The 27,479-nt window shown below is 46.3% G+C and overlaps 1 protein-coding gene across 3 annotated transcripts in view; it reads right to left on the minus strand.

The window, feature by feature from the left end:
* Window positions 1–630: 630 nt before the first annotated feature.
* PTDSS1 (phosphatidylserine synthase 1) overlaps window positions 631–27,479 on the minus strand; it is a 97,006-nt gene continuing 70,157 nt past the window's right edge. For 2 of the 3 annotated variants that reach the window (XM_069731673.1, XM_069731672.1), the window contains 8 exons: window positions 23,940–24,091; window positions 23,265–23,406; window positions 20,249–20,361; window positions 19,173–19,238; window positions 12,662–12,761; window positions 11,027–11,095; window positions 9,625–9,691; window positions 3,471–4,806 (listed from right to left, as the gene is read on the minus strand). In XM_069731673.1, the coding sequence (XP_069587774.1) occupies window positions 4,718–4,806; window positions 9,625–9,691; window positions 11,027–11,095; window positions 12,662–12,761; window positions 19,173–19,238; window positions 20,249–20,361; window positions 23,265–23,406; window positions 23,940–24,091 (798 nt within the window). In that variant the 3' untranslated portion in view covers window positions 3,471–4,717. Of the gene's footprint in view, window positions 1,791–3,282; window positions 4,807–9,624; window positions 9,692–11,026; window positions 11,096–12,661; window positions 12,762–19,172; window positions 19,239–20,248; window positions 20,362–23,264; window positions 23,407–23,939; window positions 24,092–27,479 lie in introns of those variants that run through there. The other variant, XR_011314123.1, reaches the window with a different exon arrangement.

Genomic DNA, 27,479 nt, shown 5'->3' on the forward strand with positions numbered 1-27,479 from the left:
CATGCCAACAGTAAAGCATCCTGAGGCCACTCATGTGTGGGGGCTTTTCATCAATGGAGGGGATCACTCGCAATTTATCCTTAGAACGCTGCCATGAATAAAGAATGGGATCTAAACCTCCTCAAAGAACAACTTCTCCCAAGGATCCAGGAGTGTTTTTGGTGATGACGGATGCTTTCTCCAGTAAGATGGAGATCATGACTGAAGGCAAAAGTGATAACTAAGTGGCTCAGTAAACAAAACGGACTTTTTGGGTCCATGGTCAGAAATCCCACCCTCCCCCAGATCTCAATCCCATTGAGAACTTGTGATCCTCAAAAACGCATGAGGACAAACAAAAACCCAAAAATCGTGATAAACTCCAAGCTCTGATTATACAAGTAGAGGCGGTCATCAGTCCGGATTAGCTGGTATCCAGGGCAGAAGTCTTCAGAACGAAGACAACACAATATTGAGAATTTGTATAAATTTGATGTATTTATCAGGAAAAGTGTAAAAACTTCTACATGATCTAAAATCACTGAAACAGCAAATTTAGTAAAAAACAGAATTGGGGTCAGCCTCAAAACTGAAAATGAATGTCTGAACGAGGCCTAAGCCGCGGAATGACAGGACAGACGCACTTTTTTTACAACAGTTTATTCTGTACCTCCACGTTTAGACCACTGATGGCGGCGGACATACAGCAGCTGCGACAAACTCCAGCGCTACCCAAATCAGCGGTCCCCTCAGTGGCGAGCATAGTACCCCGGATTGTACGGCAGCTTCTGGAGAGCATGTTGGCAAGTTAATCAGTAATTTCTCCCACCAGCCTGTTCTCAGAAGATGGAGAATACGCTATTGATTGAGCGAGCAGAAATGGATTAATATCTAAGAAAAACCAGACGAGAGCTGTAAACATACAGGTGACCGATGGGAATAGGAACACTTGATATTACGGGGAGAGGTTCGGCCTTCTCGGCTGTCAGATGCCGCACACTGGGCAACTACTGGAACTTCAAGTCCGATATTGAAAGCCATTTTGTATTATCTTTTTATCTAGAAAGGTTAGAAAGCTTGTTCTGATTAATTTCTTAATGTAGATTATTAATGTTTTTCCTGATCTAAAGCTCCAAATCCACTGGAGAGATCTAAAAATGCCTGCAGCTGCCACCAGAGGGCGCTTACTGCACTCATTAACCCCATCTAGAGTTTTATTTTTTTTTTGCGATTTTTTAAATTTTTCCTCCTTTCTTCCAAGAGCAATCATTTTTTTAAAATATTTTTTGCAGATATAGTCGTGCAAGGGCTTATTTTTCTTTGGGTTAAATTGTAGTTTTTAGTGAAACCATTCATTCTACCATATATTGTATGAAACATATCTAAGTGCGGTGAAAAATAAAACACAATTCCAACATCGTTTTTTTTAGGGCCTAAAGGGGGTTGTCCAAAGCTTGTAGTTCAAGACTGCAGTCAGTCTATGTGACTGCAGACTTGTGAATGCTCTCAGGATTCTCCGGTGCTGGGAGCGGGCGGTCACGTGACGACTAGACTTCTTTAAGTCAGTACGATTATGACATAACGAAAATGTCTAAATATACTTAGAAGCTTTAGTTATGTCCTTAATCATATATATATATTATTTCAAGTGCGTAACAAGACATTGTTTTTCAGTGGAAATGTGGCGACCAACAATTCTGGCATTTTGATGTACCGTGTATGTATGTATGTATGTATGTACAGTGGGGCAAAAAAGTATTTAGTCAGTCAGCAATAGTGCAAGTTCCACCACTTAAAAAGATGAGAGGCGTCTGTAATTTACATCATAGGTAGACCTCAACTATGGGAGACAAACTGAGAAAAAAAAATCCAGAAAATCACATAGTCTGTTTTTTTTATAATTTTTTTTGCATATTATGGTGGAAAATAAGTATTTGGTCAGAAACAAACAATCAAGATTTCTGGCTCTCTCAGACCTGTAACTTCTTCTTTAAGAGTCTCCTCTTTCCTCCACTCATTACCTGTAGTAATGGCACCTGTTTAAACGTGTTATCAGTATAAAAAGACACCTGTGCACACCCTCAAACAGTCTGACTCCAAACTCCACTATGGTGAAGACCAAAGAGCTGTCAAAGGACACCAGAAACAAAATTGTAGCCCTGCACCAGGCTGGGAAGACTGAATCTGCAATAGCCAACCAGCTTGGAGTGAAGAAATCAACAGTGGGAGCAATAATTAGAAAATGGAAGACATACAAGACCACTGATAATCTCCCTCGATCTGGGGCTCCACGCAAAATCCCACCCCGTGGGGTCAGAATGATCACAAGAACGGTGAGCAAAAATCCCAGAACCACGCGGGGGGACCTAGTGAATGAACTGCAGAGAGCTGGGACCAATGTAACAAGGCCTACCATAAGTAACACACTACGCCACCATGGACTCAGATCCTGCAGTGCCAGACGTGTCCCACTGCTTAAGCCAGTACATGTCCGGGCCCATCTGAAGTTTGCTAGAGAGCATTTGGATGATCCAGAGGAGTTTTGGGAGAATGTCCTATGGTCTGATGAAACCAAACTGGAACTGTTTGGTAGAAACACAACTTGTCGTGTTTGGAGGAAAAAGAATACTGAGTTGCATCCATCAAACACCATACCTACTGTGAAGCATGTTGGTGGAAATATCATGCTTTGGGGCTGTTTCTCTGCAAAGGGGCCAGGACGACTGATCCGGGTACATGAAAGAATGAATGGGGCCATGAATCGTGAGATTTTGAGTGCAAACCTCCTTCCATCAGCAAGGGCATTGAAGATGAAACGTGGCTGGGTCTTTCAACATGACAATGATCCAAAGCACACCGCCAGGGCAACGAAGGAGTGGCTTCGTAAGAAGCATTTCAAGGTCCTGGAGTGGCCTAGCCAGTCTCCAGATCTCAACCCTATAGAAAACCTTTGGAGGGAGTTGAAAGTCCGTGTTGCCAAGCGAAAAGCCAAAAACATCACTGCTCTAGAGGAGATCTGCATGGAGGAATGGGCCAACATACCAACAACAGTGTGTGGCAACCTTGTGAAGACTTACAGAAAACGTTTGACCTCGGTCATTGCCAACAAAGGATATATTACAAAGTATTGAGATGAAATTTTGTTTCTGACCAAATACTTATTTTCCACCATAATATGCAAATAAAATGTTAAAAAAACAGAATGTGATTTTCTGGATTTTTTTTTCTCAGTTTGTCTCCCATAGTTGAGGTCTACCTATGATGTAAATTACAGACGCCTCTCATCTTTGTAAGTGGTGGAACTTGCACTATTGCTGACTGACTAAATACTTTTTTGCCCCACTGTATGTACGTATGTATATGTGTATGTGTATATATACATACACATACATACACACACACACACGTCTGTGTCTATTTTTATATTACTTTTTCAGACATAAGGGAATGAACTTAAAAGCATTTTTTAGTGTTTTTTTAAATATTTTTTTCAAACATATAATTTTTTTAGTCTCTTTAAGGGTCTTTAAACTGCGATAGTTTGTACTGTATATTGTAACAGTGCAGTATATGATTTAATATATAATTATATAAAAAAAAAGAAGAAATTCTCCTATGAAATCTTCACGAGAGGAACATGATGGCGGCAATGGAGACTTTCAGCAGGTCGGCAGCTACAATGGCAGGCCTTCGACTGCATAGGTGGAAAAGAGGGATTAGTAAAGTGCCCTTACCGGGATCGATCCATTTAAATGACGGTTAGCAATTCACAGCGGTATTTAAATGGTTAAAAAGCAACAATCCGAGCAAGCCCCAGTCACTGCTATTAGAGGTCGCCCTGAAGTGGGCTCTGCTCCTGAGCGGGCTCCAGACCCCAACGCACTGCTAAGTGCTGGAAGGGGTTAAAAGCGATCACAGCACTGTTTGCAGTGAGCTCCCTCTAGTGGTGACTGCAGGAAGTGACCTTGTAACTTTTAGATCCGTCTATACTGGGGAATTGGAGCTTTCGGACCAGATCTCTGATTGTGATAAAAGATATATAAAGATTAATCAGCACAGAATTTTGCACCTACAAATATGGAGGTAACGATGTGGAAGGTGGAGCTTCGTACTGTGTGTATGTTACATTTTTTTCCTATGCAATAAGGTAATGGGACAGAAGTGGTGTGGTCTGCAATCTGGATACAATGGGCCATGGCAGCAGAATCTGGGTGGTCCCTAAAAAAAATATCCTTAATTCACGTAGATTACAAGCAGGACATCGTGCAGGACTTGTCCCAGAGTCGGCATGTGAAAAACACTAAAAAAATAAAAATAAAAAGCAGCAAATCATTGGTAAGATCACACTATACGGTAAAACGTAGGGGAAGCGTCAGCGAGGATCGAAGCCGCCAACAGGCAGAAAGAAATGTCAAAAACAAGCAGCGCATCACAAAAAGTCTGCAGGTCAGAGAGCGAGCGGATCGTCTCCCGTGCAGCACGGTGAGGGGCCGCTGCGGCCACGCTGGAAACCTACTGCCAGGGGAGAACAAGGACGGTAGGATCCAGCGTCAGAATGGCAAGAAAAGGTGAATGGTTGGGAAATTCACAGTCACTTGGGGTCCCGAGCCCCCCGGAGTCGCAGTCTTGCTGATGACCAGTCCGTCCTTGCTTCATGCTCTGTGAATTGGAGTACGCAGATTATCAGCAGCAGGTTCAGCCCGCGGACTGGGAGTAAAGTCTGCCTCCCGTCTCACAGTCACTTCTTCCCGACGCCATTGGTGACTTTCCCCCTGCGATTCTTTCTCCTGGACATCGTGGCGCCTTCATGGTGTCTCACCGGAACTTCTGGAAAAAAGGAATTACAGTGTGAATATTACCAAAAGGAAGGAAATGTGCAGACAGGTCACAGGCGGCAGACGAAAAGGTGCAGACGGGTCACAGGTGGCAGACGAAAAGGTTCAGACGGGCCACAGGCGGCAGACGAAAAAGTGCAGACGGGTCACAGGCGGCAGCCGAAAATGTGCAGACAGGTCACAGACGGCAGACAAAAACGTGCAGACAGGTCACAGACGGCAGACAAAAACGTGCAGACAGGTCACAGACGGCAGACAAAAACGTGCAGACAGGTCACAGACGGCAGACAAAAACGTGCAGACGGGTCACAGGCGGCAGACGAAAAGGTTCAGACGGGCCACAGGCGGCAGACGAAAAAGTGCAGACGGGTCACAGATGGCAGACAAAAACGTGCAGACGGGTCACAGGCGGCAGACGAAAATGTGCAGACGGGTCACAGACGGCAGACAAAAACGTGCAGACGGGTCACAGGCGGCAGACGAAAAGGTTCAGACGGGCCACAGGCGGCAGACGAAAAAGTGCAGACGGGTCACAGGCGGCAGCCGAAAATGTGCAGACAGGTCACAGACGGCAGACAAAAACGTGCAGACAGGTCACAGACGGCAGACAAAAACGTGCAGACGGGTCACAGACGGCAGACAAAAACGTGCAGACGGGTCACAGGCGGCAGACGAAAAGGTTCAGACGGGCCACAGGCGGCAGACGAAAAAGTGCAGACGGGTCACAGATGGCAGACAAAAACGTGCAGACGGGTCACAGGCGGCAGACGAAAATGTGCAGACGGGTCACAGACGGCAGACAAAAACGTGCAGACGGGTCACAGGCGGCAGACGAAAAGGTTCAGACGGGCCACAGGCGGCAGACGAAAAAGTGCAGACGGGTCACAGGCGGCAGCCGAAAATGTGCAGACAGGTCACAGACGGCAGACAAAAACGTGCAGACAGGTCACAGACGGCAGACAAAAACGTGCAGACAGGTCACAGACGGCAGACAAAAACGTGCAGACGGGTCACAGACGGCAGACAAAAACGTGCAGACGGGTCACAGACGGCAGACAAAAACGTGCAGACGGGTCACAGGCGGCAGACGAAAATGTGCAGACGGGTCACAGGCGGCAGACGAAAACGTGCAGACGGGTCACAGATGGCAGACAAAAACGTGCAGACGGGTCACAGGCGGCAGACGAAAATGTGCAGACGGGTCACAGGCGGCAGACAAAAACTGAAAAATGGAGAACTGCGACAAATTATTTATAGAAGGAATACTCTTAGAGTGGGTCTGAGGCGCCATCTAGTGGCAAAGGAACAACACCTTATGAAAGTGGCACAAGGACATACGGGCATCATCAAATTTGACACATTTAACAACCATTTACGACCGAATTAAGACATTATTCTGGAGAAAAAGGCCCCAAAACAAGCACAAATCCACTGCATAGGCCGAGGCATGCTCCTCGTCATATTCATTCCATGTATCTTAAAGGGAACCTGTCACCCCGTTTTTTCAGATTGAGATAAAAATACTGTTAAATAGGGCCTGCGCTGTGTGTTACTATAGTGTATGTAGTGTACCCTGATTCCCCACCTATGCTGCGAAATAACTTACCAAAGTCGCCGTTTTCGCCTGTCAATCAGGCTGGTCAGGTCAGGTAGGCGTGGGCACAGCGCTGTTTCTTCCTCAGCTTTACGTTGGTGGCGTAGTGGTGTGCGCATGTCGCAGTGACGATTCCACTGCGCGCACGTGAAGAAGCAGCGCGCGATCTGCGCTATTACCCCCTGTCATCGGTGGGGGCGGCCATCTTCCTGGGGCCGCGCGTGCGCAGATGGAGTGCTCTGCTGCACGGGGCTTCAGGAAAATGGCCGCGGGATGCCGCGCGTGCACAGAAGAGATCGCGGCGGCCATTTTCCCAAAGCCGAGTTTGCATCTCGGCTTTGGGAAAATGGCCGCCGCGATCTCTTCTGTGCACGCGCGGCATCCCGCGGCCATTTTCCTGAAGCCCCATGCAGCAGAGCACTCCATCTGCGCACGCGCGGCCCCAGGAAGATGGCCGCCCCCACCGATGACAGGGGGTAATAGCGCAGATCGCGCGCTGCTTCTTCACGTGCGCGCAGTGGAATCGTCACTGCGACATGCGCACACCACTACGCCACCAACGTAAAGCTGAGGAAGAAACAGCGCTGTGCCCACGCCTACCTGACCTGACCAGCCTGATTGACAGGCGAAAACGGCGACTTTGGTAATTTATTTCGCAGCATAGGTGGGGAATCAGGGTACACTACATACACTATTGTAACGCACAGCGCAGGCCCTATTTAACAGTATTTTTATCTCAATCTGAAAAAACGGGGTGACAGGTTCCCTGAAATGGATTCTCTTCAAGAAAAAAATTAAAAAGTCAGAAAGGAAAAAGGTTTTTTCTGTTTCTACATAACAAAGTTTCGCCAAAATAGGTCTCCATCAAAAGTGCTGACAACCTGATTGTTATTTGTTGCACTTACTAATACATTGTCATGGGAGGATCGGTGCTGATGAGGGGCATTTGATCACATCCCTCCATCAGCGGCCCCCAACAATACTGCGCCTGCACAATAGAGGCGCTGATGCAGCCATGTTGGAGCCAGGGCACCATCTCATAGGCTCCCCCACTTTAGTATTATTACTATTCATCTTCCTCTTCCAAAAAGACTCAGAAGCCCGGTGTATTATTACCTTAGGAAGTTATTTCAGGAGATTTCCTGGTTTGGGAAAATCTCTGATCTGCAGCTGCGGTTTGTTTTAAAAAAATTTAAAAACCTTCCATACCTCACCCTTCCCAGGTCCAGTGCCAAGTGTCAGAGCTGCAGACCTTAAGAGCAAAGACCAGCTGTACATACTTATCACTGGACCTGGGAGGGTGGAGTAAAGAAAGGTTTATTTTTTTTGCAGTCGAGGAAATGAGATGGGGTCCGAAATAAAATAAACAAAACTTTAATATCTTTATTATTACTTTTAAATGCTCATTTATGGACCCATTTAAAGCAACCAGTATTATATTTCCTGGTGAGTGATAAGACATTGTTAAATGGGTATTTCCATCTCTAAGATCCTATCCCAATATGTAGTAGGTGTAATAATAATTTTAAAGAAATGCCTCCAATTACAAATGCAGTATAGTTCTTCTGATTGGCTATGTCTCTTTCCTCATGTGTAGGCATTGTATGTATCCATGGTTACGACCACTAGCAACTAGCTAACTCTCACTATATCAATGGTCATTAGCTAAGCTACAGCAATGACTGCACAGGAGGAAAATACATAGCGAATCAGAAGAACTATACTACATTTCTAATTGGAGGTATTTGCTAATAATATGAACAACACGTCCATCTTGAACCGTCCTCCCATCTATTTTCTTGCTCTCTCTCTCTTCGACAGCTTACAATCTGGCTTCCGGTCACACCACTCCACTGAAACTGCCCTAACTAAGGTCACCAATGACCTATTAACCGCCAAGAGCAAGTGACACTACTCTGTCCTCCTCCTCCTGGACCTGTCCTCTGCCTTTGACACAGTTGACCATTCCCTATTATTACAGACCCTCTCATCCCTTGGCATCACAGACTTGGCCATATCCTGGATCTCGTCATACCTAACAGACCGGACATTCAGCGTCTCCCACTCACACACCACCTCCTCACCTCGCCCCCTATCTGTCAGAGTCCAGCAAGGTTCAGTACTAGGGCCCCTGTTCTTCTCCATTTACACCTTTGGCCTGGGACAGCTCATAGAATCTCACGGCTTTCAGTATCACCTCTATGCTGATGACACACAGATCTACATCTCTGGACCAGATATCACCTCCCTACTAACCAGAATCCCTCAATGTCTGTCCGCTATTTCATCCTTCTTCTCCGCTAGATTTCTAAAACTTAACATGGACAAATCAGAATTCATCATCTTTCCCCCATCTCACGCGACCCCCCCAACGAACCTATCCAATACAGTAAATGGCTGCCCACTCTCCCCAGTCCCACAAGCTCACTGTCTCGGGGTAATCCTTGACGCTGATCTCTCCTTCAAACCACATATCCAAGCCCTTTCCACTTCCTGCCAACTTCAACTCAAAAATATTTCCCAGATCTGTTCATTCCTCAACCAAGAATCTGCAAAAACCCTAGTCCATGCCCTCATCATCTCCCGCCTCGACTACTGTAACCTCCTGCTCTGTGGCCTCCCCTCTAACACTCTCGCACCCCTCCAATCTATTCTAAACTCTGCTGCCCAACTAATCCACCTGTCCCCCGCTATTCTTCGGCCTCTCCCCTCTGTCAATCCCTAAACGCAACCTCCGATCCTCACAAGATCTCCTTCTCTACTCCCCTCTTGTCTGTTCTCCCCACAATCGTAAACAAGATTTCTCTCGCGTATCACCCCTACTCTGGAACATTCTACCACAACACATCAGACTCTCGCCTACCATCGAAACCTTCAAAAAGAACCTGAAAACCCACCTCTTCCGACAATCCTACAACCTGCAATAATCACAGAGGCACCAAACAGCTGCACGACCAGCTCTACCCTCGCCTACTGTATCCTCACCCATCCCTTGTAGATTGTGAGCCCTCGCGGGGAGGGTCCTCTCTCCTCCTGTACAAGTTGTGACTGTTATTGATTAAGATTATTGTACCTGTTTTTATTATGTATACCCCTCCTCACATGTAAAGCGCCATGGAATAAATGGCGCTATAATAATATTATTATTATTATTACACCTACTACATATTCGGACAGGATCTTGGAAATAGGAATACCCCTTTAAAGATCACCTACCCGTCTTCTCTGTGTGATGCCAGGGAACATCGGTGTTGTACGTGCTGTCCTCACACTCAGAATAGCTCTGGAGAGAAGAAATAAGAGAAATGTCTGAGACAGAAACCTAGAAAGGAGTAGAAGAGGCCAGGGACGTCCACAAGATGCATCCGGATGTCCTTAAGTTTCCGTCGGCAGTGCTGGACTTTGCCTCGGACGACTAGTGAGGAGCGAATATACTCGTTACTCGAGATTTCCCGAGCACGCTCAGCTGGTCTCCGAGTATTTGTTAGTGCTCGGAGATTTAGCTTTCATCACCTCAGCTGCATGATTTTACAGCTACTAGCCAGGCTGAGTACATGTGGGGGTTGCCTGGTTGCTAGGGAACCCCCACATGTACTCAGGCTGGCTAGTAGCTGTAAATCATTCAGCTGCGGCGAAGACGACTAAATCTCCGAGCACTAAAAATACTCGGAGGTCACCCGAACGTGCTCGGAAAACCCGAGTAACGAGTATATTCGCTCATTACTACGGACGACCCATGGACTAGAATAATCAGGACCCCCGGTGAGCCCCATCATGTTGGAGCCAAATTTTCTTTTTTGCCTTTTCCTATTTTTTCCCCTTTTACCGTTTTTTTTTCACCAATCATATATCCCTTATAAGGACTTGCCAAGATATAGATGTAAAGGATACATTCGTTTTATGGCATAAAGTAATGAAAAATCACAAAATTCAAAAAGAGGTGAAATGGTGACAACATCTGTTTTTATAGCGCTGATTGTGCGGTAAAACCACCCAACGACTTGATTTCTCACATCTGCGCCATCACAGTGAGACCACAGCTTGGATTTATAAACTTTTGAAAAAAAAAAAAAAGGGGGGTCTCATCTTGCGACTTCTGAGATCCGTAACTTTATTGCTGCTGAGCGAGCCGTTGTTTGAGGGGTGAGCTGTAGTTTTTACTAATACAATTATGGGGTTCAAACAATACTTTGATCACTTCATATTGTAATTTTTGACTACAAAAAAAAAAAATTGGTGCCCACACTTTCCTCCGAAAAAACTTGGGACGTTCGATGGAAGCGTGAGTGAATCAGCTCATCAGCGGTTGCGGTGCTAAGATGGCGATCATAACGAGACCTGGAGCTGGTGTGGGAGGAGACTACAAGGTTTTTAATTTTATTTTACATGGGGGACTGCAGCATTTAAGAATGAGTTGTCCAAGTAGTGGACGAACCCTTTAAATATTAAAACAACAGTGATCGGAGCTAGCTCTGGTCGCTGATGTCAGAAGGTAAGTGCCGGCTGCGCAGCACAGCCTGCGTCTGTCCTTATAGTTCCACCTTCCCCAGAATATTACTATTAATGTTATCAAGTGCAAATGGCCAGCTGATATAATCCCCTGCCATGGTATCGCTACCTTCTGCCTCTGTCCACAGTGATCGGCGTACCACACCATCCCATAGAGGCAAAGGAACGTTGTAATCGCCTGCAACAGACATCAAGAAAACACATTTAGTAGCCACAATAGCGACCCGACAATAGTCACAGAACTGTCATACATTCTCCAAGGACAACACTGCTGACGAGGAAAAAAATCCATTTTATATAGAGACACCAGAAGAGGAAAAGTGGGAAATGAAGGTTAAGATCCCATTATGAGCCAAAACTGGAAAATCAAACCCATATTCAAAATAACCTAATTTAATTTACATTTTGGCGATACAAAAAAAAAAAAAAACTATATAAATATATGTTTACATTTTGTTAGCAATTATTAAAACTACAAAAGACAAAACCATAAAAAAAAAAGAAGGTAAAATTCAAATGAAAGGAAAATGGGCACAGGCAATTGTATTACCTGGTTTGGCACAACCAGATAATACAAATGACAATAAAAATTGATGACACTGCCCAGTATCACCTGAAGAAGCTGCACGCGAAACGCGCGTCGGGGTACTGGGAAGTGTGGTTTTTATCTATGATGGCACATGGTGGGTACAGGCTTCAGCTTAGTTTCAGTTGATACTTCATATTATATGCGCGCTAATGGGGTCTCCTAACTCTTGAAATTGATATCTGCCAGTGATATGATTGTATATTTGTAGCATCAGTGCTCTATATATTCAGGGACAGGTTGTACTATATCTATTGTGCGGTTATGTAAACTCCATGTTTCTGTAATCGGTGACGACTACATTCTTATGCCCCTATTACTTATTAATCTGGTCACATTGTCCATTTTCTTTTTATGTTTTTTTTTCATTTATTTTGTCTTTTGTAGTTGTTTTAATAATTGTCTATTAATAAAGAGTAAAACCTATTTTGATAAACATTCTGTCCTTTATTTTATGTGGTTCGGTGGTAGTGATAGGATTATATAAGATCACGTCATCATATCCCCAGGATGAGAAACATTACTGGAAGGTAGCAGTGAAGCGACCAGTGCCAGGCAGCTGCTGTAAAGGCAGACAAGATGACAAGGGGTCAGCGGAGGACGGTGAGCTCACAATGGAGACAGATTTAAATCACAAAAGTGAAATTCCTTTCTGCCAAGATTTTCCTTCCATACAGCTCTGTGTTGTTTTGCTTTTCTTGGAAAAATTAATTTTTAAACTTTTTCATCATTTTTTTTTCTTCCATTTTTTGGGGAGGCGGATGACAAAAAAAAAGGAGAAATTCTGGCATTAGTTTAAATAGCATTTGCCACCCAGGTGAGATAATGATAAGCCACTGTATAGGCGCTTAGATGCCTAAACGGTCTCGGTTTCCTGCATTGCGGTTGTCATATGCCGTCTACACACGTGACCAATGCAGCAAATCATTGCTCTCTGCAAAATGACATGTAAGCGCCAGGCCACGTCAGCTGTGACACAAGGGGGCTGGCTTGGTTACTATAACGAGAGAGCCAGCCTCCCTTCCTGTGTCATGATCAATACTGATGTGAGGCTGCCAAGACCTCCAGAGGGGGCCGTATCCTGGCCTTAGGGCACGTAGAAGTGTAGTATTTAGTACAATCCTATGCCATTCCATACACATCAGCTGGACGACCTACCACACACAGGAGCCACAGCACCACGTACAGCAGATGGGTCTTGGAGAACAGGTCCTGCCCAAACTTAATACACACGATGGCTTCTAGGAAGGCGATTGCTCTGTAAAATAACATATCACTGAATCAGGAGGACATTTTACATGTTAAAGGGACACTGTCACCTTTTGGAGGGAACAATCTTCAGCCATGGAGGAGAGGTTTTTGGGTGTTTGATTCACCCTTTCCTTACCCGCTGGCTGCATGCTGGCCGCATTATTGGATAGAAGTTCATTCTCTGTCCTCCGTAGTACACGCCTGCGCAAGGTGCAATCTTACCTCGCGCAGGCGTGTACTATGGAGGACAGAGAATGAACTCCAGTCCAATATTGCAGCCAGCATGCAGCCAGCGGGTAAGGAAAGGGTGAATCAAACACCCAAAAACCCCGCCTCCATGGCTGAAGATTGTTCCCTCCAAATTCAGGTGACCGTGTCCCTTTAAGTTTGTAGTCGTCTCTTCATTAACAGACATGGCCCTAATATATTAACCTCTTAATGACCAACATCTCAGGACAGTGCTCCAGAACTAAGAAGACAGAAGTGGATTTTAACCAGTCCTGCCCTCCTATTTCCAATAACTGGGTGACAACTAGTAAGTGGAAGACATTGCCATTTACATAAATACTGTATACAGTGTCTACAGCTCAAGTGCACTCCAGCTCTGGGGGAACTACACCTCCCAGCATGCCCTGAGATTGTGGTAGGTAAGCGTCGCCACACTGTACCTCATAACAGGGGGTCCCGGAGAGGAGAGCATCTTCTGTGAGGAACGCTTGCCCTGTAAGGTCATACACAGTGGCCGGTTTCTATACCCCCCCATACACAGTGGCCGGTTTCTCTATCCCCCATACACAGTGTCCAGTTTCTCTATCCCCCCATACACAGTGGCCGGTTTCTCTATCCCCCCATACACAGTGGTCAGTTTCTCTATCCCCCCCACACACAGTGGCCAGTTTCTCTATCCCCCCCATACACAGTGGCCGGTTTCTCTATCCCCCATACACAGTGTCCAGTTTCTCCATCCCCCCATACACAGTGGCGGTTTCTCTATCCCCCCATACACAGTGGTCAGTTTCTCTATCCCCCCCACACACAGTGGCCAGTTTCTCTATCCCCCCCATACACAGTGGCGGTTTCTCTATCCCCCCATACACAGTGGCCGGTTTCTCTATCCCCCCCATACACAGTGGCGGTTTCTCTATCCCCCCATACACAGTGACCGGTGTCTCTATCCCCCCCATACACAGTGGCTGGTTTCTCTATCCCCCATACACAGTGGCCGGTTTCTCTATCCCCCCCATACACAATGGCCGGTTTCTCTATCCCCCCCATACACAGTGGCCGGTGTCTCTATCCCCCCCATACACAGTGGCCGGTTTCTCTATTCCCCACACACACAGTGGCCGGTTTCTCTATCCCCCCATACACAGAGGCCGGTTTCTCTATCCCCCCACACACAGTGGCCGGTTTCTCTATCCCCCCCATACACAGTGGCCGGTTTCTCTATCCCTCATACACAGTGGCCGGTTTCTCTATCCCCCCATACACAGTGGCCGGTTTCTCTATCCCCCACACACAGTGGCCGGTTTCTCTATCCCCCCCATACACAGTGGCCGGTTTCTCTATCCCTCATACACAGTGGCCGGTTTCTCTATCCCTCATACACAGTGGCCGGTTTCTCTATCCCCCCATACACAGTGGCCGGTATCTCTATCCCTCATACACAGTGGCCGGTTTCTCTATCCCCCCATACACAGTGGCCGGTGTCTCCATCCCCCCCATACACAATGGCCGGTTTCTCTATCCCCCATACACAGTGGCCGGTTTCTTTACTCCCCATACACAGTGGCCAGTTTCTCCATCCTCCCATACACAGTGGCCGGTTTCTCTATCCCCCCCATACACAGAGGCCGGTTTCTCTATCCCCCCACACACAGTGGCCGGTTTCTCTATCCCCCCATACACAGTGGCCGGTTTCTCTATTCCCCACACACACAGTGGCCAGTTTCTCCATCCTCCCATACACAGTGGCCAGTTTCTCCATCCTCCCACACACAGTGGCCGGTTTCTCTATCCCCCCATACACAGTGGCCGGTTTCTCTATCCCCCATACACAGTGTCCAGTTTCTCCATCCTCCCATACACAGTGGCCGGTTTCTCTATCCCCCATGCACAGTGGCCGGTTTCTCTATCCCCACATACACAGAGGCCGGTTTCTCTATCCCCCCATGCACAGTGGCCAGTTTCTCCATCCTCCCATACACAGTGGCCGGTTTCTCTATCCCCCCATACACAGAGGCCGGTTTCTCTAGCCCCCACACACAGTGGCCGGTTTCTCTATTACCCACACACACAGTGGCTAGTTTCTCCATCCTCCCATACACAGTGGCCGGTGTCTCTATCCCCCCATACACAGTGGCCGGTTTCTCTATCCCCTCATACACAGTGGCCGGTTTCTCTATCCCTCATACACAGTGGCCGGTTTCTCTATCCCCCCATACACAGTGGCCGGTGTCTCCATCCCCCCCATACACAGTGGCCGGTGTCTCTATCCCCCATGCACAGTGGCCGGTTTCTCTATCCCCACACACACAGTGGCCGGTTTCTCTATCCCCCCATACACAGTGGCCGGTTTCTCTATCCCCCCATACACAGTGGCCGGTTTCTCTATCCCCCATACACAGTGGCCGGTTTCTCTATCCCCCATACACAGTGGCCGGTTTCTCTATCCCCCCATACACAGTGGCCGGTTTCTCTATCCCCCATACACAGTGGCCGGTTTCTCTATCCCCCCATACACAGTGGCCGGTTTCTCTATTCCCCACACACACAGTGGCTAGTTTCTCCATCCTCCCATACACAGTGGCCGGTGTCTCTATCCCCCCATACACAGTGGCCGGTTTCTCTATCCCCTCATACACAGTGGCCGGTTTCTCTATCCCTCATACACAGTGGCCGGTTTCTCTATCCCCCCATACACAGTGGCCGGTGTCTCTATCCCCCATACACAGTGGCCGGTTTCTCTATCCCCCCATACACAGTGGCCGGTTTCTCTATTCCCCACACACACAGTGGCTAGTTTCTCCATCCTCCCATACACAGTGGCCGGTGTCTCTATCCCCCATGCACAGTGGCCGGTTTCTCTATCCCCACACACACAGTGGCCGGTTTCTCTATCCCCCATACACAGTGGCCGGTTTCTCTATCCCCCCATACACAGTGGCCGGTGTCTCTATCCCCCCCATACACAGTGGCCGGTTTCTCTATCCCCCCATACACAGTGGCCGGTTTCTCTATCCCCCCATACACAGTGGCCGGTGTCTCTATCCCCCCCATACACAGTGGCCGGTTTCTCTATCCCCCCATACACAGTGGCCGGTTTCTCTATCCCCCCCATACACAGTGGCCGGTTTCTCTATCCCCCCATACACAGTGGCCGGTTTCTCTATCCCCCCATACACAGTGGCCAGTGTCTCTATCCCCCCATACACAGTGGCCGGTGTCTCTATCCCCCCCATACACAGTGGCCGGTTTCTCTATCCCCCCATACACAGAGGCCGGTTTCTCTATCCCACCACACACAGTGGCCGGTTTCTCTATCCCCCCATACACAGTGGCCGGTGTCTCCATCCCCCCCATACACAGTGGCCGGTTTCTCTATCCCCCATACACAGTGGCCGGTTTCTCTATCCCCCCATACACAGTGGCCGGTTTCTCTATCCCCCATACACAGTGGCCGGTTTCTCTATCCCCCCATACACAGTGGCCGGTTTCTCTATCCCCCATACACAGTGGCCGGTTTCTCTATCCCCCCATACACAGTGGCCGGTGTCTCTATCCCCCCCATACACAGTGGCCGGTTTCTCTATCCCCCCATACACAGTGGCCGGTTTCTCTATCCCCCCATACACAGTGGCCAGTGTCTCTATCCCCCCATACACAGTGGCCGGTATCTCTATCTCAGGTTCAGTCTATGGGTCCTTAGATACTGACAAGTTCGAGTTCCCGAAGCAGCAGAACAAGGTCAGTCTCACACTGCCACACTGGGCTGTAGGTGCCATGTCCCTATTGGGTTGTCCCCTTGTCTCAGAACTTTACCCCAAGTCACTTTTGGACCATGGATGTGACTCTCAGTAGATTTTTGCCTTCCCAAAGCTTTGAGTGTTGGCAGATGATGGCTCTTACTGTTCGTCCATGTCCTAGCTTTGGTTGGGATCGCACTGGTGTCACGCCTTCTCTTACATCCAAAGCTTTTCTGGACTCGTCTTCAGACACGAACGGGCGAATCCGGACAGAAGCCAGTGACTTCATAGGCGTTGTCCACTATTGAGATCATTCACTACAAATTCGTGCTTTACCAGCTCAACAGCGTACATCTGGCCACCGCCTCAAACAACAATATCTCAGTAGTGGACTCCCTGCTTATTAAGGTCCATCGCGGTGTGGGTACAATTGGCGGGAGGCATAACACTGCAGATTGTACTATCCTTGCTATCAAAAATCTTAAGTTTCAGACATCTCAGGCGGCAGTTTAACCCCTTAATGACCCGGGGTATTTTCATTTTTCGCTCCCCTCCTTCCCAGAGCCATAACTTTTTTATTTTTCCGTCACTATGGCCATGTGAGGGATTATTTTTTGCGGGACGAGTTGTACTTTTGAATGACACCATTAGTTTTACCATGTCATCTACTAGAAAACGGGAACAAAATTCCAAGTGCGGTGAAATTGCAAAAAAAGTGCAATCCCACACTTTTTTGTTTGGCTTTTTTGCTAGGTTCACTAAATGCTAAAACTGACCTGCCATTATGATTCTCCAGGTCATTACGAGTTCATAGACACCAAACATGTCTAGGTTCTTTTTTATCTAAGTAGTGAAAAAAAAAAATCCAAACTTTGCTAAAAAAAGTTGCGCAATTTTCCAATACCTGTAGCGTCTCCATTTTTCGTGATCTGGGGTGGGGTGAGGGCTTATTTTTTGTGTGCTGAGCTGACGTTTTTAATGATACCATTTAGGTGCAGATATGATCTTTTGATCGCCCATTATTGTATTTTAATGCAATGTCGTGGCGACCAAAAAAATGTAATTCTGGAGCTTTGAATTTTTTTCTTGCTACGCCGTTCAGTGATCAGGTTGATCCTTTTTTATTGATAGATCGGGCGATACTGAACGCGGCAATACCAAATATGTGTAGGTTTGATTTTTTTTTAATTGTTTTATTTTGAATGGGGCGAAAGGGGGGTGATTTAAACTTTTATTTTTTTATTTTCATATTTTATTACCTTTGCCATGCTTCAATAGCCTCCATGGGAGGCTAGAAGCTGCCACAACTTGATCGGCTCTGCTACATGCTCAGATCGTCCCTATGTAGTAGATTTACTGCATTGCTATGAGCACCGACCACAGGGTGGCGCTCACAGCAATCCGGCATCAACAACCATAGCGGTCTCAAGGAGACCTCTGGTTGTTATGCCGACGCACTGATGACCCCCGATCACGTGACCCGGGTCCCCAATGCACGCATTTACAGCCGGATGGCCGGAAACGCTTGTTAAATGCCGCTGTCAGAGTTTGACAGCAGCATTTAACTAGTTAATAGGCCGGGTGGATCGTGATTCCACCCGCCACTATTGCGGGCACATGTCAGCTGTTCAAAACAGCTGACATGTCGCGGCTTTGATGCAAACTCACTGCCGGAGCCCACATCAAAGCGGGGGATCTGCCCTCGGATGTACTATTCCTTCCAAGGGCAGAAAGGGTTTAACTCACGAGAGAACAAAATGAGTCTTCCCGAAATGGGTGGGCTAAAAGTAGTCGGTTTGGCTGACTATAATATTCATAGGGATGTTAAGAGAGCAGGTACTTCTTAAGTGGGTGTTAAAGGGGCACTCCCATCTCCAAGATCCTATCCCAATATGAAACATATATTTATTTTCAATAATATTAGCAAATACCTCCTATTAGAAATATAGTATAGTTATTCTGATTCGCTAGGTCACTTAGCCCATGTGCAGGCATTGCAGTAGCTTAGGTATCCATGGTTACGACCATTCATATATTAACAGTTATTTGCCAGTGGTCATAACCATGGATACCTAAGTTACTGCAATGCCCTGCACATGGGGTAAGTGACCTAGCGAATCAGAAGAACTATACTACATTTTTAACTGGAGATAGTTGATACTATTATTATTCTGACTACACCTACTACATATTAGGATAGGAACATGGAGATGAGGATCCCCCTTTAAATCATAATTCACGGTGAGAGAATCTGAGGTTAGGAAAGCAGTAGATTGAATCATATGATGTAATGAGCTCACTGACAACATGTCTGGTCAGGGCCAAGCCATCCCCCTCCTGCCTCCACCTATTAACGGCCTACTGACTGCAAGTAACAAACCAAATGAACAAGAGAAATGGCAATGCCTGGTTGTCACCTCATTCATGCAGCCCAATGCAAAGATGCTACTCACCCGAACACCCAGCACTGGGTCCCGACTCTTTTGCACTGTGTATCTGTAAGATAGGCGTAGTACTGCCTGTAAAATAGAGGAGGATGGAGGGTAAGCTGGAGGTATATAGCAGGGGTGCAAGGGGTAAAACTGGAAAATATCAACGGAAGAGTCACTAGTGATGAGCGAATATACTCGTTACTCGAGATTTCCCGAGCACGCTCGGGGGTCCTCCGAGTATTTTTTAGTGCTCGGAGTTTTAGTTTTTCTTGCCGCAGCTGAATGATTGACAGCTATTAGCCAGCATAAGTACATGTGGGGATTCCCTAACAACCAGGCAACCCCCACATGTACTTATGCTGGCTAACAGATGTAAATCATTCAGCTGCGGCGATGAAAACTAAATCTCCGAGCACTAAAAAATACTCGGAGGACCCCCGAGCATGCTCGGGAAATCTCGAGTAACGAGTATATTCGCTCATCACCATCAATAAACCTCCTTCACAAGATTCCCGTCAAAATGATGACTTGGAGCACATGCACATCATTACCAAGATTTTTGATCCATTGAGGTCCGGGAGATCGGACCCCAAAGGACTCTAGAATGAGGTGGTCATGAGCCCACTGGGGGCTTTTATCTGTCTGACACTTTGGATTGGTCACTAAAGTTTTTCGGAAGAAAGAAATATTAGTTGTTCACTTTTGGGGACAAATTTTTTTTCTTACTTAAATGCATGCATTTTTTTTTTTGGGGGGGGGGGGGGTAAAAATAATTTTTGTAATAGAGTCTCATTAAAAAATTTTTGCACATTTTGCATTCCATAGTGCTAGAAAAGGGGTTTCCAGCATTTTTCCCATTGATGACATAGTCGCTGCTGCCGGGTGCTGCACAACAGCTCCTATTCTTGCTCGCTGCTGATCGGTGGACGGATTCCCACTGATCGGATAGGGTTGTCCTATTCCGAAGATACATCTGGGCGACCGCTTTAATAAATTAAGATCTGATCTGGTCATTTCATGACCTGTAGGTTGGGGAGGTGAAGCCTGTAAGAAGCGATACTTCGTGCGTTTCCTTTACGATCCATCTCGTCCATTACCTGACTGTCGGAGCCGTAATGATCCCAATGAAGAGAATCCGGCACCAGCTGAGCGGGTGACTGGCTTGGAACACAAAAATGTGCTTCAGGAAGAAAGTATTCAGCTCCGTCAGCTGCAGGGGGGAAAGAAAACAAGGAAAATACTTTCAGGTGATCCCCGGTGTACGGGAACGAGCGCAGCGAAAACACGGAATCTTATCATCCAGGACATGAAAGCCCCCGGGGTGTCACAGCTGCCTCTCCGATGGGTTCCCCATCTGTCTCTCCTCACTTCATGATAGTGTCTTAAAGGAATCTGGTTACCAAAAAGATCCCTTTAATAAGAACACAGAGGACGGTTTTTCTTCGTGTGTCTGCGACTTCTTTCCTGATGCTTCACTGTACAAAACGTGAGTCTGCCTTTGGTTGTGCGACCCAACTTCGCAGCGTAGTGGTGCCACATCGCAACGTATCGCCGCACTTCCATCCTCAAGTTGCCGCAACTGCAACATGCGAGTCGCAGAAAGTCCAGCGATTTCGCGGTAACGGTGGGCGTGATGACGCAGCCATTTTCACTTCCATCTTAGGCCGCACGCCACGCATTGCAGCCAGAGCCGGCGCTGTAGTCACTGCTGGAAGGTTTTCTTTGTAAAGTGAAGCATCAGGATTTTAGGAAAGGAATCAAAGTCACAGAGAAGAGGAGGAACATCATTATAAATCTGTGTGCGTTGTGGCCTAAAGTGTTCATAGGCTTAATAAACATAAAAAAATAATAAAATAAGCAGTTTTCTACATACAAGAGAGAAAAAAAAAAGAAAAAAAAAAAAAAAAGAACCCATAGCGGGTGTTCACCCTCCTTTTTAGGTCTCGGTGTCTTAGCTGCAGAAGCGATGATGTCACGTCAACAGCTCACATCACCGCTGCAGCCGATCAGAGTTCAGATCTGGTGCCAAAACAAGTTGTTGGTTTCTTTAACAAACTTTATTAACTTTTGCATTCAATTATAAATACATGTAAACTGTAAGGCTATGTGCACACGTTGCAGATTATTTGCGTTTTTTTTAGCGCGTTTGCGCTATAAAAAACGCTATAAAACCGCAAATAATCTGCATACATTAAGCATCCTATCATTTTTTATGAAATCCGCAATTTCTGTGCACATGATGTGCGTTTTTCCGCATGAAAAACGCATTGCGGAAAAATAATAAACCTGCTCATTAATTTTGCGGTTTTTTCGCGGTTTTCCCACTGTCTAATGCATTGGGAAATGTCTGGGAAAAAAACGCGCAAAAAACACGCATGCAGATTTCATGCGAAAATCTAACAGAAATGTCCGGATTTCCACAGGAATTTTCTGCATGAATTCCTGAACGTGTGCACATAGCCTAAATGATGGCTGATGATGGACATAAACCGGTCCGAGATGCTTTCCTTCTACAGTCGTCAAATAGCAAATATGTAATCTATAAGGGTTCCTTACAGGGGAGGGTCACCTCGGCCATGTCATCAGAGGGGATCTGTGCTCCGTGACCCTCTCCAATTACTAGAATGAAGGCGGCAGGACCCTCCGACCCATCTCCTCACTGCCCGTCGCAGCTTGTGTGGTAATGATTGGTAGATGATGACTACAGACTCGGAAACTATAGTCAGAAGGTAAATTGTGGGCTCTTCCTTATAGTAACCATGGTTGGAGGGCCGCGAGGCACAGATCCCCCTCAGATCACGTTTTCTGACAAGTCTGTGTAAAAGGTAAAGCTTCCCGATACAGCTCAGGTAGTGATGGAAAGGTAATATTTTTGGTTGTAAATAATGTCCATCACTTCAGTCCTACATTGACCCATTAGGGCCTGTCCACCCCACATCTGTCATTATATACGTCGTCTGTCGCGGCCCCACGGCATAAAAGCGTACACTTATTTACTGTGTAATTTTCCATGGGAAAGTGTAGTCTACTATGCGGTGCCTTACGTTTTCTTTGCATTACGCTGACAGAAGCCATGCGGACACATTATTAACCTCTGTGGGGTGGATGGAGCCCTGTGTATATGTTTAGCATCCATGATGGGAGAATAGACTAAGTTTAGGGCTTCTAGGGTCAGTCCAAACCGGGCAGGTTGTCACTTGTCCTCAGTAGAAGTTATATTTTGCTGATCGGTGGGGGGCCAATTTCTGAGATACCCATAAATCCAGAGAACAGGGCCGTACACTGGAGATTCTGGAGCGCGGTCCCATGAACCATGATCAGGGATTTCACATCTTTGTTCTAGGAGATATTTTTTTCAGACCGGCATAAGAATGTAACCGGCTACATTTTGTGCCTATCTGAAAAGATGGACAAATGGAGTCCATCTGAGCAGTTTCGGGCTCCATCCATTTTTGGGGGATTCAGAGAGAACCCCTGGCAGAGTCGCAGATGCTCTGCATACATAGAGTGAACGGGGTCTCGCTACATTTCAGGGTCACGTTCTGGTCTAGAGGATCGGGATGTGATATCCATTAGTGACAGTACGGGGCGTCGGACACCACAGAGACGTCTTCCTGCACTGGTTTCTATAGAATAAGGCTGTGATGCATCAGGCTCCAGTTGCTATATTAATATGGAGGCGACCATTGGAAGTGGCCGGTACTGTTGAGATCCCCAATGGGCATTCCCAGAGCGGACGTACCCTGCGAATAGGACACAAATGTCTGATAGATGCAAATCCCCCAATGGGATATGTACCCATCTCAGGAACATCTTGCTCCACAGGGAACAGAGAGGGGGCTGCTTATGTGAGACTTTCTATACACTTGTATGACAATTCCAAATATTACCGAGCAGCCAATCAGGACGTGCAGGGCAGCAATCCGGGCATTTTACCAGTATACAGCCCCTTGTAGACTGGATGGGTCCTCAGGTTTCCGGACTTTCTGTAGCAATGGATATGGATTTTTGTGAATATGGAGCAGCAAAGATCATTGTAAGTGGTTAATATTGTGACCAGAAGGAGCGCTGTACTGGTAACATGGTCACAATCCGACAGACGGACGCCCTTACCTGCCAGATGATCATGAACAGATAGACTCCAGTCACTCTCTGAAATGAGGATTTAGGGTCGAACCAACGCACGTAGATCCAGCTGGCTGGGGTAAATTGTAACATGGCCCTCTTTATTTTCCCGCTGGTCGTGTGAATGTCCCTAAATGAGAAAAAAAACAGGCAGATATTGGAGGACACTGAGCATTCCCATAAAAAAATCATATACCAGCTCCTGGAGCACCGCTCCTCTGCACGTACTGCGGTGTCCCCCGCCAGTCTCGGAGAATCAGCATCTGGGAAGGGCGGAACGTGACCGCTGCAGCCAATCTACTGCTGCTGATTATGGTCACGTGACGCCCCCTCTGGATGTTGATGCTGCAAGACCTTCGGGCGACATAGTAGTGTGAAGGAGTAGGGAAATGTCACAGTTCCAGGAGGAGCGCATAGACTTTTTCTTTGTTTTTCATACCCTACCTGGGAAGAAATGGAAAACCCTTTAACCAGTCACAAAATACTGTGATATATTTGTACTTTACATATCTCCTAAGTAACATGAAGCTGAGGGGAGCATGGCCAGCGCCTTCTTCTGACCCCACAGCAACACGGAGGGACATGTGTCAGTGACGGTGCACTTTAAAAACAGCAGACATGTAAATGCGCAGACAAAAAGGCTTCCCCCGGAGTTGCACCTACTTGAAACTTGCCCAGTGATAAGATCTCATCTCCAAAAAGCGACAGACCACCATGCCCAGAAGGATGCCGCCTCCATTACATAAGAGGATGTCCAGGATAACTTGGTCCCACCAACATTCAGCAAAATTAGGAAGAAGGTGCATGAAAAACAGCTGAAGGAAGAAGGAGAGAACAGGTTACAAGAACAAAGCCACAGAAAAGACCATCATGGTATCACATAAGTCCATGTATGATCCTTTGTAATCCAAGCATCCATGACACTAGATCCAGATTAGTGCACCAGCCGAGATCGGAGGTCTCCACCATATGACATCACCCCATGGAAGAAGACTCTCCATAGTTTCTGGATGGAGACAGATCACAGCTGCTGCATCCCCATAACAGACACCTCCAAGTAGACACCCCTTTAAAAAGTTATGTTGACATAGATTTTTGGGGAGGTTTATTTGGAGCGAATCAGGTTCAAATCCTCCTTAAAAAAGGCTTGGAAGACTTCTTCCGATTCAATTTATGAGCTATTTTCTTCAAATAGAGGTTTTAACGATGCAGGAAAAAAGTGCATGTCACTTCTTTGAAGCAACTACTGTAGAAATCTGCTCTAATCTAGGCACTGCCCAAATCAGAAGACTGCAAAAAAACACTTCAAGAAAAAAATAAAAAATCATTCTAAAACTCTTCAATGCTATGTGCACACAGAGTCTTTTTTCTGAGTATTCAGAGCAGAAACTTTTGAGATGTGGAGAGTTCTCGCCAAGTTTCTGCTCCAAAAACTCCTTAATAAACTCTGTGTGACCATAGGTGAAAACTGCTTCAGGAGCTGAAAAACTTCTCCAAGAGCTCCCCCCAAAAGTGAGTTTGGAACATCATAAACTCTGTGTGAACATACACTCCCTGACAGAAGTTATGTCGCTTATCCACGTTATGTAAATAAAAGCTTATAACCCGACGTTAAATTCATCCATTGATTGTATATATTATTCTTTTGAAAGCGGAAACCCTCCGAAATGTGGTTTAGGTTAAGAAAATAAATTGGCATCAATGCAGAAATATTGATCAGTTAATCGACACAGAATGGTCAGATTTTGGCAAGACAAACGTTGTCGCCAACAGAAAGTAATGTGAAATTCAAACAAACAATTAAGTTAAAATACAAATATATGTTGCATAACATCGGTGAATGAAGTTGTGGTGCTATTAGAGTCATATTTAATATTTTTATGTGACTTCCATGAGCTTGAAGGACTGCATCCATGCAGTTCAACAATGATTCATACAACTTATTAATGAAGTCATCAGGAATAGCAAAGAATGCATCTAGATTCTTTGGTTTTGTCTTCCAAGCTTCCTCTTTCATCCTACCCCAAACATGCTCAATGATGTTCATGTCTGGTGACTGGGCTGGCCAGTCCGTGAGCACCTTGATCTTTTTTGCCTGGAGGAACTTTGTTGTAGAGATGGATGTATGAGATGGAGCACCATCCTGCTGCAGAATTTGACCGCTTGTATGATTTGGAATAGAAGAGGTAGCTAATACTTCTTGATATTTTAGACTATTGATATTGCCTTCCACCTTGCAAATGTTTCGCACACCCCCATACTGAATGTAACCCCAGACCATGATCTTTCCACCACTAAATGTAATTTTTTTCTGGGTGTAATTTGGATCCATACGGGCTCCAGTAGGTCTCCTGCAGTATTTGCGGCGGCTGTGGTGTAATTCTACTGAAGATTCATCAGAGAAATCCACCTTCTGCCACTATTCCAGCGTCCATCTGTTTAGCAGGCTGTGGGGCTTCGCAAATGCCACACGGTTTTTTATTTGCCTTTTGTTTAGTGCTGGCTTCTGAGTACTGAATCGACCATGGAGGCCATTTCGAGACAGAATCCTACAAACTGTTCTAGTTGACACAGGGACTTGAGGTGACCAGGCCTGTTGGAGCTCTGCTGCAGTGGAAGAGGGGCTTGCTTTGGATTTTCTAACCAACAAACGTTCCTCCTGAGCAGTTGTCTTGCAGTGTCTGCCAGACCTGCGCTTTTCATACACATCTCCAGTCTCTTCAAATCTTTTTTTTTAATTCTTTGCACTTGATGTACTTGACACTGAGACACATTAAAGGTGCCAGCCACCTCTGCAGTGGATCTGGTCTTCAACCTCTTGATTATCCAGGCTTTGGTCGCAGGGCGGATTTTTGGCATGTTGTCAGAGCTCAAGTTGCAGTTCAAATGAAAGTCTGGGGTGCTGGGTTTCTTTTTATACACACACACACACACACACACACACACACACACACACACACACACACACTAATTAACCGATCATTTATTGAGAACAAGTGAGGATGTAAACTAGGATTGGGTGCATTATATGAACAGGCGACAAAACTTTTGTCTTGCCAGAATCTATCCATTCTGTGTCCATTAACTGATCAATATTTCTGCATTGATGCCAATTTATTTTCTTAACTTAAACCACATTTCGGAGGGTTTCAACTTTCAAAAATAGGGATTTTTGTGTACTCACCGTAAAATCCTTTTCTCCATTGGGGGACACAGACCGTGGGTGTATGCTGCTGCCACTAGGAGGCTGACACTAAGTGATATAAAGAAAGTTAGCTCCTACCCTGCAGTGTACACCCTCCGGCTTGCTCTCAGCTAACCAGTTCGGTGCAAAAGCAGTAGGAGATCAATAACAATATATGAGCGTATAATATGTCACATTATATATGAGAGTATAGCATGTCAGATTATAAAACAAGCATAAGCTAATAACAGGGTGGGAGCTGTGTCCCCAATGAATGGCTCAGAGAAAAGGATCTTACGGTGAGAACACAAAAATCCCTATTTCTCCTTTGCATCATTAGGGGACACAGACTGTGGGACATCCCAAAGCAGTTCCTGGGTGGGGACAACATTAGATCAGGCCCTGAGTAACTGCTACTTACAAGTGCGCCACCGCGGCCTGCAGAGTCCGCCTGGGCAGACTCGCATCTGTGGAAGTGTGGGAATTATAGTGCTTCAAGAATGCATGCGGACTGGATGAATCCGCAAGCTTTCAGGCGTGCTTTGCCGACGCCTGGTGCCTAGAACCCTCAATAGGCAGGGAGATAAGCTGACATCTAACACGGAAGGACTCCTGGATGAAACAAATCCACCAGGCTAACATAGCCGATGAAACGGCAAAATCCTTCCTGTAAACATCAGGAAGCCTTCGGAAGGAACTCATTCCATTTTGTAGACTGGTGCCGAAAGAGATGAGGGAAAAACGATGCCCTCATAACAGTGGTAATACAATACCACCTTGGTAACAAGGGACAGGGATGGCCGGAGGACAACCTTGTCTTGAAGGTAATAAGGAAAAAAAGTCTGAAAGAACAGAGCAGCTAGCTCTGAAGACTCGTCAAGATGAGGATGTCGCAGAGAAAAAAGGGCGAGCTTCCCTGATAGTAAAGTCTGACCGGATGAAAAGGAGTCCACTGTAAGACTCCTAGGACCAGTAAGATCCCAATGATCTAACGGTATGCGATAGTTCTTCCCCATGTG

Source organism: Ranitomeya imitator, chromosome 6 (genome assembly GCF_032444005.1).
Source record: "Ranitomeya imitator isolate aRanImi1 chromosome 6, aRanImi1.pri, whole genome shotgun sequence".
In the NCBI taxonomy this organism is placed as follows: Eukaryota; Metazoa; Chordata; class Amphibia; order Anura; family Dendrobatidae; genus Ranitomeya; species Ranitomeya imitator.